The 13927-nt window shown below is 31.8% G+C and overlaps 1 protein-coding gene across 3 annotated transcripts in view; it reads left to right on the plus strand.

Moving 5' to 3' along the window:
* Positions 1 to 13927, plus strand: part of LOC130445617 (tyrosine-protein phosphatase non-receptor type 13-like) — an 89629-nt gene that overhangs the window by 74013 nt on the left and 1689 nt on the right. For 2 of the 3 annotated variants that reach the window (XM_056781345.1, XM_056781346.1), the window contains 6 exons: positions 1469 to 1744; positions 3369 to 3524; positions 7053 to 7226; positions 8764 to 8973; positions 12277 to 12512; positions 12592 to 13196. In XM_056781345.1, the coding sequence (XP_056637323.1) occupies positions 1469 to 1744; positions 3369 to 3524; positions 7053 to 7226; positions 8764 to 8973; positions 12277 to 12512; positions 12592 to 13196 (1657 nt within the window). The remainder of the gene's footprint in view (positions 1 to 1468; positions 1745 to 3368; positions 3525 to 7052; positions 7227 to 8763; positions 8974 to 12276; positions 12513 to 12591; positions 13197 to 13927) is intronic. The other variant, XM_056781347.1, reaches the window with a different exon arrangement.

A 13927-nucleotide genomic window follows, 5' to 3' on the forward strand; every position in this document is an offset into this window, starting at 1 on the left:
AATGGATACTTTACATCATTTTATAGAAAATAAGGTTTGTTCTAGCAGTTGTTCTGATTATATTATGATTTGACTATAATCTATTAATTAGTTGTTGCTGGAACTCCTCCTTTGTCTTACTTAATCTAGGCTACCAAGGTTTTCACCTCCGATTTCCATGAACCTTCATCGATTTTAATAAAATTTTGACAGGTAGGGAATATCTCAAAGAGCAAAATCTACTCTATGCCGTGTGTGCTTTTTCTCTGGGGGTGAGTTCCACTACGGAGTGAACATTTGGAAAATAACCACGGAAATCGATAGAAAACCAAATTTTAAGCAAAAATTTGTTCCTAGCATTTCAATATTTTTTGAGTTATGCGCGATTGAAAATTTTAATTTTTCTTCACAATAACTCGTTTTTAATCGATTTTTCATGAATAACTTATCAGTTTACTTTAACAAACATTTAGCTTTTTATTTTTTTGTTTAACTTATAAAATAACTGAGATATTACCTTACAAAGCTTGCCCTAACGTATGACTGGTACCATTTTCAACCCTTTTAAACGTCGCCCTATCAAAAATAGAGAGCTAAAAAATTTAAAACTTCTATAAGCTTATAGGTTATGAAATTCCCTATAAAACTACGTTTTGAGCTTGAAAATTAACCAAGATAGGGTAAAAAAATAAAATAAACTTTTTTTAAAAATTTTTTAGCAGGACAGATTTTGGAGTGTAAGTGATGATTTCTTGGGGTTGAAAATTATGAATACCAAATATTCACATCAATACATTTAAAATAAATGAGTAGTCAAAAAAATATGTACGTCTATAAATAATTATTTTTCAAAATAAGGGGCGATTTATTCTGCTACATTGAAGAACGCCATCCTACGTGTCTTTTCAGAGTGAACAAACCACCAACATGGTTGCCGAAGAACGCCTTAGCCCATGTCCGGTATATTCTCCGGGATTTTTCATTTGCAACTATTTTGCAACAATTTTCGGGACCGAGCTCATGGTATGGTAACCAACATTTTGGTTGTAACAGTATGCAACAAATAATCTTCTGCTGTTCATATTTTTAAACCCTTGATCTGCATATTTACGGAAAAGTGCACAGGGCTCGAATGTATATCCCTCATTGGTAAAGGTACTTCTTGACATATGATTTTTTCTAGCTCACCAAAAAACAACAATAAACCATCTATCGAATCATCTCTACATAAGATTTAATACGACAGAGAATTTTTCATGCGCGCACAGAAAAATCCTTATTTCCAAACTCCTAATAAAAATATTTAAATGAGAAAAATGAGCCTTATTTCTTTAAACGGAAGGGTAATCATAATTTTCCACCTTTTCCATTTTATAAAATACTCCAAAACATTGTGTGTTTTTTCAAACTCCCTCCGTTAATTTGACAATGCATAAATAGAAAATGTTCAGCACCAACTGTTTCAAAATTAGGAATACATTTTCTACAGGATATTAATCATAGAAGACTGAAAGTTCGGCGGAATCCTGTTCAGAGGGCCGCTTCCCGTTTGTACAGGGTAAACAGCGAAACACATATCGGCAGTACTCCTAGAGAATGCATAGGGCCGGAGTTTGTAATCAGAGCTTCTTTATCAAGTAAGCAATTAGTAATGCCAGAAGTCAAAACACATATAGGACGAACGGTTACTGTTATTATGCTAAATGGACAGAAGTTGGATGTTCTCTGTAATCCTAATTCTACTACTGCTGGGAGACTGTTGGAGGTAAGAAATAATAAATTCATTTTGTTCATTTGTTGATATCAAATTTGATGAAAACTGTAATAGGTATATAATATATTTGTACTAAAAAGTATCAAAGAATTTCGACCGCAAAACTGATGTACCAGGTCGAGTTTTAAAGAAGCGTTAATCATTTCCACAACAAAAGTAGAGAAGAAGTCAAAAGTTCGTCATAGAACATATGATCTTGTAAGCTTTCAGTTAAAAAAGCCGACCCATTATTTGCATCAAGTAAAATATTAGCGTTTCTCGGTGTTGCATGTTATAATTGTTTCAATTTATTTTTCCGATCTTAGTTTCGTTTACAAGTTATTCGACAAATACAATAAAACATGACCACGGTGGTTATTATGGAATCATGTCGTATACATGGCTATTATCCTCTAAAAATATTTTCCAATCCTTGGCTGATTACCACCACGAAGATATGTCCGCGACTTATTTCAAGAAATTATTCATCGATCCTCATACCTCTAACATTTATTCCTGGTATCATCTATGAGTAGTATATGACTTTTCCATAAGAAATAGTTTTTTTGCTAAATAAGAATAATTTCATCGACATTTTGATATATTAATAACAAGAAGAGCCCCTGGCTGGATAAGGTCTCTAGTGTGTTGATTGAAGGTCAGGAACCTCCAATCAGTGGGAATTCAATAAAACCATATCTTCAAAATCGCAGGTATATTTTCAGTTTATACATATAATCACAACTAATATGTTTGTACTAACCTCCGACAGCCTGTCAGTATGTCGGTAATAGGTATGCTTGTTTATTATGATGAATAATATTTATATAAAATATTAGTGTTATGATGTACAAGGTGAATGCTATAGATACAAGGTTTGTTATATTTTAGTATCTCTAGTAGTACGTGCTTATTAATAGACTTGAATTACACGTTTTTGATTTAAAATAGTGTCTAAGGAACGGTACTTTTATTTAAGAAGTGTCTTGTTCAACAACCATCACTTCATCCCCTCTTGGAGGAGGAAAATTATCCCTCATAATTTTTGAATACTAACACTACACTGTTTGTTGATTGACTAGAATGTTTATTTTTTCAGTTTGTTTATTGTTCTCTACACTTGTTTACCAACGTTAAAATTATTATAAAAATACAATTTGTTTTTGTGAATGATTTGCTTTTTTATATTTTGAGATAAAATCAGTTTGTCGCTATTATTTTTGTTATCTGACACGGCTCTAGGTGAAAGACGTGACATATTGAATGCGGATAACTTGTAGTTCTGTCGCTTTCTCTCGCCAAGACTCTTATCGAGAGTCTCTAGAAGGCGCCTCGCGACAATCTGGATCGGGCATTAATATTATCTGGAATCTATTAGAAATCTTCACGTGACGAAGAAAATGAAATTAAACAATTAGATATATCCTCCCCTTGTACTACAAATGATATCTCATTCAAAACAATCATTATATTATAAACTGAAAGCGGTGGGAAAGTAGTTCAGTATTCTCCTGAGGACAACTTAAATTTCTCATATACATATCACCCCTACGGGCATTAAGTAACAGTAGCTTATATGTTATTTGGTTTATCTAATATGCAATTTTAACAATATGTGTTCTCTTGTTCGTTTCAGTTAATTATTCAAAAAGAACACATCGAGGAAAATTTTATGTTTGGTTTATCGGCACTAATATCAGGAGATTTTGTATTCCTACCATCTGATACTAGAATATCTAAGGTGTTCCAAGAGAATTCTTATCAAAATAGTAACATCACTCTATTTTTTAGGGTGAGTATATTTTATTTGTTGTTTTTACAGTTTTTCTTCACTTTGCTCCGTTGTTTGTATGCGAGTATCTCTGCAATTTCGCGACACAATTATGACTTGAATTATGAGGTATGCAAGCACCTCAAGTCCTTTTTGAACCTTTCAAACAAACTTCCTAATATTCTATGCATATTTGTAAAATATAGTCTATTTTTATGTATGAGAGAGTAATAAAATAATAAAGCAATACAAACATAAGGTGAACCATATACTTTTCTCTAAACCTGTAAGGGTTATCAAAAAACTCTAATTACAAAAGTTTTTTTTCATTTAAAAGAATTTTTAGATTATCCCAATTCTTCAGTATCGACTTCAACTTTTGAATTTTAAATGGAACACCCTATATTTCTTGCATTTTTTGATTTAGTGGTAAAAACAACGGTGACTTTCATAAAACCAACTTATTCGATTTCCGCACGGTATCGTTTTTTATTTTTTTATTGAAAAATCATTATATTTATATATTCTAACTGGCATCATTTGCAAAATAAATTTTTAATTGGGTTTATATTTATATTGGGTGTCTTTTTTACTGTACGAGTTTCGAATTTTGTAAATTACAAAATATCATTGTTTTTAAATTGCACACCCTGTATATTATACCTTCAATATAACGAGCATAAAAATAAGAATCGTTTCATACATAAAAATGGGATTTTGTTAGTTTTTTAACCTTGACTATTGTCGTATCAAATAACTAAATTTTGGGAAACATTTTGGGACCATAATCTTTACACTTGGTCTAGCGATGCTCTAACCTTTTTAATTTTTCCATATAATAATATTTGTCTGAATTCGGCGAGTGGTCAATCATTTCAATAATTATTTTTTTCTATAATTGTTTTAAGATGGTGAATGGACACAATCTCATAACATTCAATTAAACTGTCGCCATCACTTTTCGTCTTAGTGAAACCGCCTTTGACTTGTCAGAAGTATAGTGTTTGATTCTGGTTTCATTTATAACTATGAATAGATACAAAAATTTTTACTCATTTTGCTTAAACAACGTAAATTAAGCCTGAAAACGTTAGTACTTACTTTGAAAGCTACTAACTTAGAAGAAATTGTTGAAAATAAATTTTTGTTGAGAGAACTGATGCAAAGAATAACGCATCTAGTTCCAGGTCCGCTGCAATAGTTCGAATTAGTTGATTTTCCAAGCAAATATATCTAACGGATTAAAAAATTACATATAGTACAAATCTTTCCTTCTTGATCAATTTATATCCAGATATTTCCGAAGGAAATTAATTCAACCCAAACTTATGTTGTTGAAGATTCTTCACCTGTGTGATTATCAAATAAGAATTTTATCTTCAAAAATCAGCCAGCTTTGGCAAACGTATAAAAATACCCTGAGATTTAAGCTGAAGTAACATAGGAATGAATCAAATTCATCCCACCGTTTCGAATATTCCATCTTTCGTTATAATAGTAATAATAATGCTCTTTATTTTTGTATTTAGAACACACTGAAAGAGAATCCTATGTAGTAAACCAAAGTAGGTCCAAACAATCCACCCTATCTCTATTGTTTTCTCTTGAAAAGGGAGGCCTTATATGAAGAGTTCTATTTATCTGGATATAAACTCTGTATAACAGAGCGGAGCATGATTAATTTTTCATCTTCATTATCGTAGTTGTTGCGCCTCGAAACCGTTTATTGAGAATTTTTTTAATATGACTCTCGAACAAATTTACTTATTTTGCATTATGAACTGCTTTGTTAGAAAATCCTGGCTAAACAAAATATTCCATGGGATAATAATATTATGAGTTTTATATTCAATATTGAAAGTAAATATAAACTTTTAAACCTTTGAAAGTTAACAGTTCTAATTTTGTTAAGTAGTATATCTTAATAATAGTAAGAACAATCGGAATTATTTGAAAATAGTATAAACAGAAACAAAAATATTATCAAACAAACAAATCAACTATCATCGCTCCCAAAATAGAATACATACTTTTGGAGTTCAAATTCCCTTGACTATTTCCTTCGAAAAATTTAAACCAACCAAAAAGCTGTCGATAATTTGCACTAGTGCCAAATTTTCGTCTAGGATTAATAAACATCATTTGGTTTTAATTTTATATTTTAAGAAAAGGAACAATTATTGTTTATTTTAAATTAAATTTTTCTCAGGAAATAGTCTGCCAAAATGCCCTCTCGTGCATGTCAAATTGTCTCATAATTTCCTCTCGTGCGCATTCGCGCACTCGAGAAAATTAAATTATCGACAATTTGACATGCACTCGGGACATTAATATTGACAATTTGCAAAGGTGTGAGTCAAATCCATGCTATATACGTGGTGTTTGTGATCAATAGTAAATTGTAGATTTTCCTTTTGACTCTTCAGCCACTCTGCACCTTTACTCAGAACATACTTTGCAAAACTACATCTTCTTGTTTTGCTCACAAAATGCGTAGACTCCTCCCAATGGGCCTATTTTCTTGGAGTTTATGTGTCTCTCTCCTTAAAGTTTAAGCATAACTCCTTTGTGATGCCGCTTTTGGTCATCACGAGAAGTTCTTCGCATTTCATAGTTGATATGATTACGAATCTTTCGGATTGTCTTAGGCCCTCCAGTGAGACTCTGATTCTATAACCATACGTTCAATAACTCTGGTAGTCATATTAGGGATACTTTGTTTTTGTTAGGGAGTGCACTTAGAGTTTGTTTGCATCCCGACACTACTTTTTTATGGTAAATTTATATCTAAACACTCCTTAGCACATCTGTTTATTGCTAGCAACTTTACCTAAAAAATTGTAAGTGATGTTCGGGTATCTACTACTAGATTATCCACGAAGCCTAAAACTGTTAATCCAGCGCTGCTAGATTTAGTGAGAATTTTGTTCACTAACAATGATCACAAATAGGGATGGTTAGTATTCCGCCTTACGGACAACCCCTGATTGAAGTAACAGTGAAAGTTTTGCCGTTTATTTCTGCCATCACTATACGATTTATGGTCCATTTTAGAATAGTAATTTCACATTTTGGCTCTTCTAACGCCCTTTGATCAGAAGTACCTAATAGCGGATACAGTTATGTCAAAAATATGAAATTATGGAGCTGGAGCAGGGCGGTGCCACGAGTCGTGAAACATTGACGATCTTGCACTAGGTTGCTCCTGGTCGAGTCATTTTTCGATTTGGTAACCAGAATTGGCTTCTTCACTCTTGCAATTTAACGCTTTTAGACTTCTGGCTATGGGGTTATCTGGAGTCACAGGTTTAAACTAATAATTCTGCAGTATAAGTCGATATTAGACACAATAAATTTCGTCAAAAGGGTACGCACATGCCGTGGTGGCCATTTACAAGATAATTAGTTTTATAAACGTATATTTTTTAGATATAAATCTACTTTGTGACTAAATTGAAAATTGACTCATTTCCTGAAACGTTTGTCCTGACCACATCCTATGTCTTTATAGGTGTTTTCAATTATTTTTCATATTGTCGTTTTTTTCAGGTGAGATTTTTCTTACCGACCCTTCGAGGATTTCGAGGTAATGAATCCAGACATCTATTATATTTGCAGCTAAGGAGATCAATTATAGAACATCAATTACCTTGTTCGTTCAAGCAAATAGTTGAACTTAATGGATTGGCGTTACAAGCGGAATTTGGAAACTATAATCCTAGGGTAAATATGTATTGGTTTCAACACATTAACAGGGGATTTCCGAAATTCCACACGTTCTCTAATATAATTACCGTATTCGATGTTTGAGCGTCGAAAACAATGAAACATTTTTTAAATTTGAAGGTTTATCTGGAAACACGTTAAAAATTAAGTGAGGATTTAGGATAACATTGGATTAGAGAAAAAATAAATGTATATTTCGGCGGAATACATTTTCAAAATATTCACTTTCGCAGTTGGAAGTAGAAGTTGGAACCTGACTTTATTTTGGATACGTTGCAATGTTGGACTTCGTAGAAGAGTAGACGGGAGTCGCATTAATGTTAATTGGAAGATGTTTGAACTCAGAAAATTTTAAATGACTTTTTCCAATTGAAGGATGAGAATAGAATTATTCTTTTTTTTTTTTGGATAAGATCTTCTTTCAGTAAATGGATTTATTATGATTTCTCTTGTACATATATAAAAAGAAGGATAATTAATATTGAGAAAATATTATCAAACAAAACATGTTGATGTTTTTATAATTTAAAAGTCCAAAATTATAAAAAAATTACATACATCTCTTGTAATGTAATTAATCTAAATGTTTCAATTAGGATTTCTATCCTCTATAAATATATCCAAACCCTTCCATTGCTCTTTACGAGACAATTTCAAAGTTTCAATAGGAAATGTTACAATTGTAAATAAAGTTCAGTAACTTCCTCAAACTTGAGAACAACTGAAATTAACTATTTTCACGACATTGTAATTTATCATAGTAACAAAACAGTAATTAAGGAATCATTAACGAAATATATGGCGTGTTTACATGGATATTTTTTATTGTATGAACACATTGTAATTATAAAAATTATGCGTATATATATATATATATATATATATATATATATATATATATATATAAAAACAGTTTCGATAATTAATTATAGAAATTAAACTTTATCGTTTTTCACACCATTACCATTTAAACGCTAGTAGTCCAGGCGAGATAGCCCAAAAATCATCATTTTGCTTAGTTTTCCACGATATGTGTGAAACTTTGTATTTCGATGGTGGAAAGTGTGTACATTTATACTTTCTTAACAATCAGCAAAGAGGAGAATTGCACAGAACCTATTAATTATGATTAAATCGCACCTCAATTTATGTAAAAGACGAGTCTGCGAATGACGTGTCTTCTGTTGACGATTTTTTAGTGCTAAATGCTAAGAAAATTACTCTCTTTAAATGACATCAGCATTGAATACTTATTTGAACTGTGCTGACGAAAATTACTTGTCTTTATCCGAAAAGTTGGTGCTGCGTAAGTTCAAGGGCACAGCTATTTATGAGTAGAATTCGCCAAACCAAAATAGATGACTTCATAGCTAACTTAAACTACACGTATATTATGATTGAATGTATTTTGGAGCTTATTAAATATATTCTTTCAAAAGATGCTTGCAGTATTTTCTATACTATAAATCAAACGCTCGGCGAATAGGAACAGATACTGTTTTTTGGTAGGCTCCATACTGAAATTTTTTTACAGGAACACGGTCAAAGAGATTACTTCTTAATAGAACATTATATTCCCGAATCCATGTCTTCCGCTGTTGAAAATGTCGAAAAACTCAAACTTGAACTAATTCAGGCACATAAATTCAAATATGGAATGGATCTAGAAAAAGCCGAGGAAAGTTTTATATTGTTAGCTCAAACTTTTCCACATTATGGAGGACATTTTTATAATGCTCGTTGGGTAAGTACATATCTTTATATTTACAATTTTTCTCAACTTAACAGTAATAAAAGCTTTAAAATTTATAAGAATGAGCTCTTGCGAAGAAATCTATGTTATTCAACTTTCTTTTTCAAGATATCAATATACCTTTCTATAAATTATATAGTGTGGAGAAGTTAGAAGAAAAACAACGCATAGAAAGGTGAAACTGTTTTCATTCTATGAAGTACGAATGGTTACGTACACTGGAAAAACAAATTTATTGTTTCCATTTGCAGTAAAACAAAAACATCTGAGAATTGTGGTGCTCGATAAGCTTGTTACAACAGGAGTGATATTTTCATAGAATACGTGAATTTAATAGAAAAAAAAACATTAGAACCTGTAGATAAACCAAAAAATCAAGTGTTCACAGGATTTTCCATTTAAATTTTTAGCTAGGAACCATTGTGGGTGGTTGCGGTTGGACCGCTGTGGTTAGATAATTTTTATTGCATTCATTTCATAGAAAATTGAATATATCAATATAACAATTTTGATTAGGAGAGAATTATTATGTAGATATCCACATAATTTGGTTGTTTTGATAAAGTGTGTTGTATTAAAAAGTATATCGAGGTAGTATCGTATTTTGAAGATGTAATTTGTGATGTGGGTGATTAAAACACTATATTTTTTTTGCCGTTCATTCCTGAATCTGTTTTATTTTTGAGAGATTATATGGGATTGTGAAGTACATGAAGTGTAATTGTTTCTTTATGTAAAAAAGCAAGCACATGAGTGTACACCCTATTACTCTCGAGTAGTTATAGTAGTGCCAGTCCTGTGGAAATGCATGTGGATATTGGTCTTGATTGATCTTCTAGGAAAAGACGTGTCCCGGTAGCCGATTACACAGGTTGCACTTCTCTAAATAAAGAAGTATAGATAAATTGATCTTCTGGGCGTCTTCAGGCGAACTCGGTGTTCATGAGCCAAATCTGCGTGTAGAGTAGGTCTTGCAAATACTACTCTAGGTGGGATTATGTTGGAAAGCTCGGAAAAACATCTGCCGTGGTGGTATCGTTAAAACATAGTCATGTCAGCGACCTTTCTCTTATGCTCTGCCAAGTTTCTGGTCAACTTTCGATCGCCTATAAGTCGAATTGCTCTCTTTTGCATTGAGTGAAGCATCCTAAAGGTATACTATGAAGCCGAGTTGCAAATGTGCTAGTAATATACTGAAGAAGGACGAATCTGGACCTTGTATTGAATTGGATCGGATAATATAGCTTTTTGATCTTCAAGATGGCTCCAAATTGTGAACTGCCTTAGCTCATTCAGCCATGTGACTATGTCAAGACGTATTGATCCTTACCTAATATTTTATATCCAGCCAATAAGTACCTAAGCTGCAGTGCCAGCCTTTTTTGTGTAACCAATAGCCTGGGCCTTGCACCCCACTGGGGAATATTTTCAAGATCGGTATTGATGATGGTTACTATGATTATATAGATTTATCGGAAGTATTTTTGGAATTTTTCTGCGATTTCAGTCGTCTCAGTGATTTTACATCGGTTTTTGTCAATTCTTGTTATTTCGTTGTGTAGATTTTTAAGATGTCTGGTAATTTTCCGTAGGAAGTTATTTATCCGTTTCAGATTACTTACAAAGAAAATCCAGGTAAGGTGTTAGTGTTTGTTGTTTCCATTATCTCGTGAAACTGGGTTTAATATATTCTTCCTACAGGGTGTATACTCTATAAAAAATAATCGTATCATTTTATATATGAACAAATTTGGTAAATTACATTACAAATTTTACTGTTTATAAATAAACATTTTCTAACTTTTCCAGCTACTAAATTTTATCGGGATAATGAGTTAATTATTAAAAATATATTGTAATATAAGCTGATTTCGAAATATATGTTATTTTGAGGATTAAGGACTTTATGTGTTTGTCGTAACCTTCTGAACCTTCTGCGTCTGATTGATCAATGTTCTCGTAAATTGTTCCTATTAACTTCCTAGGACGTTGATAAAGCCGTGTTCCACTATATATAGAGGATAAATTGAAATTTTCTATGTGTTGTATGTAATGGAAAACGAACTCTATTAAGAATTCGAGACAGTGGTGGAGCTAGTTCAAAATTTAGTAAAATTCATTTAAGAAATTGAAAAAGTGTGTCGAGACAAATAATTATCAGCAACAGTCTTATTAAAATTTCTTCAGCCTTAAAGAGATATATTTATATAGATACTTGAAATAGCGTCTACTTGATACAGGGTGCTAAAGCGAAGTTTATATGAAATTGCTATATTATCGCTATATTACCGGAAATGTGATCATGAAGATCAATAAGCAATTTTTTCTCGCTTATCTTAACTAACTAGTAAATTCTTTATTACTCATATACCTTAGTGTTCATTTTAGCAATAAGACCGTTAACGTGTTAAGAGATATTCGAACAATTCATTGCTTTTAACTAACACTGTCATTTAAACTAGCTCACAATCTCAAACAACTTGATCCTATCGAGCCTTCTCACTTAATTGGCATTACCGACAAGCTGGTCCATTTTGTCTTAGTGCATAATTTTTCTATTAATTTGATAGGAATATTCTAAACTGTTGAGAAAATCGGTAGTGGTGACAATTTGTATCTTGTAGTTGATATTTTGGGGGTAGTCGATACGAGGTTTGACTTTGACTTAATATATAATCAAATTCCTGTAATCATTTTTGGTATTTTTATATTCATTTGCAGTTACGAGAAGAGTTTTTTGAAGAGATAGTTATAAAATAAATTTTCTCATACCCTGTCCTAAGGATATTTAAATTATGTTTTTCACTGTTATTATTCATGCAATTTTGTTTATTTTTTGTCGTATTGATGACTCAATCTATTTTCTGAATATTTAGATGTCTGTCCTATGTATAATTTCTTTTTATAATAATTCATTTCTACATTATTTTCTGAATAATTATTAACTTTTTGTTCACGAAGTGTGATTAATGAGTTGTCAAAAAAATATGTCAGTTATGAAAAATAAAATTTTTACTCAAGTACAAGTCAATATTTTTGAAATAAATTATATAGATATGGCATAAAAGATTACAGATAAACGTTTTTAGGTTTACTATAGTTCATGTCAAGCTTTTAGTAACAATCTTCACTTATAAATAATGCTATCAGTTCCTATAAATTACCTTTTAACATTTCGTTGACAATGATTCTAATTTTATTCAAAACTTAGTAAATATCTTGGTTTATGATCTGGAAGGTATAGAATACTTTGCAGTATTGCTAAGAGCATTATTAACATGTAATTTCTTCTAGATAATGAAAGACAACAGTCAAAAGGATATTTGGCTGTACATTAGCGCGCAAGGGATGAATATGTACGAAAGGGGTGAAAATACAAGTCAGTTTGGACCCAAGTTGCATGAAAAATTCGAATGGAGAAATATACAGACATTATGTTATAGTAAACAATATTTATGCATATTACCACATAGTAGTTACCAATCCAATCATAAATTGAAGAAATATAAACTAAAAATGGATAGAAAAAAGTAAGTCAATAAAACTTTCAATTTATCTTCATTAAAAAAAGACAAACTGTTATTGACATTAAGTTTATTCTCATTTCAGAAGTTATTTTACCTTTCGTCTAGCGTCATTACACCATCAATTTTTTCTGCGTTTCCGAACAGACTACATCTCGTCTTATACTCTATCCCAGCAGTTCGGTGTACCGTTGAAAGATATGAAAAACGAAGCTAATTCATTGTATAAATTGGATTCATTAATCAATACTAATCAAACAAATGAAAAATCGGAGAATGTTGATACAGAATTCAAAATAGAATTTAGATCATCCTCTCGAATGAAAAGACGCTTAAAAGGATCGAATAAATTAAAAAAAGCGAAAAGTATTGGAAATTTCAATGAAAATATCAATGAATGCTTCCAAAACAGGGAGAATGAGAAGAATGGATTTGGTTTGGTTCTTGAAAGCAAACATCTTTCTGGGTTTGCTGTTAATTCCAATGATAAGAGGAGAGGAGTCAAAATGGGCACAAGAGCTTATGGGACCTGTAAATCTGGTTTATCTAGATCAATGGAGGCTGTAAATGCCATTAATCCTGAATATCTAGAAGAAATGTCTTTGCAATCTGTCTCACTACATTGCAGCTCTACTTCGGCTTCTAGACCTACTACGGGAAAGTGTACACCAAATGAAGTGTATGTTCTAGGTAAGTTTGGTTCTTGAAATGGCGTACTTACATACTTTTTGTTGCCAAATTGTTTTGACTTTGAATTTCTTCTGATTAAAAAATATATATAGGTTGTAACATTAATTTATCACATGGTGTAGAATCTAATTTTTAATAAGAAGAGACCTAAAATCAGAAAATTTAGCAACAGTAAAAATACATAATTCAAATCGAAAGATATATCCAGATCTACGAAAGTTCTAATTTATATGACAATATTGAGACTCACTCCGACATACGCCTGTGAAAGTTGGACAATGACAAATAAAACCAAACAGAAATTGGATATCTGGGAGAGAAAAATATCAAGAAGACTTTTTAGAGTTAAGATGGGGAAGAAGATCAAACCATGAAATTTCTACACTTTTCAATGAGGCACCAATCAGCACGTTTATAAAGACAAAAATATTACAATGGCTAGGTCACTTAGGACAAATTAATGAAGACAGGCTCTTGAAACGAGTTGCATGGAAGATACCAGAGGTCCAGAGGAAAAGAGGTAGACCCAAAAAACGGTGGAGGGAAGCGATGGAAGAAGACCTTAGAGAGAGAAACATCCAGAGCTGGAGAGAAAAATCAAGGGACCGAAAGAAGTGGAGAAAAATCACAAGGTTATGGACCTAAACGGTCTTGCTGTTGATCTGGCTTTAGGCAGTTAGAATTGAAATACATAATGATAATTAAAAATATGACGCTCAGAAAAAATTATG

Source organism: Diorhabda sublineata, chromosome 6, assembly GCF_026230105.1.
Source record: "Diorhabda sublineata isolate icDioSubl1.1 chromosome 6, icDioSubl1.1, whole genome shotgun sequence".
NCBI lineage: Eukaryota > Metazoa > Arthropoda > Insecta > Coleoptera > Chrysomelidae > Diorhabda > Diorhabda sublineata.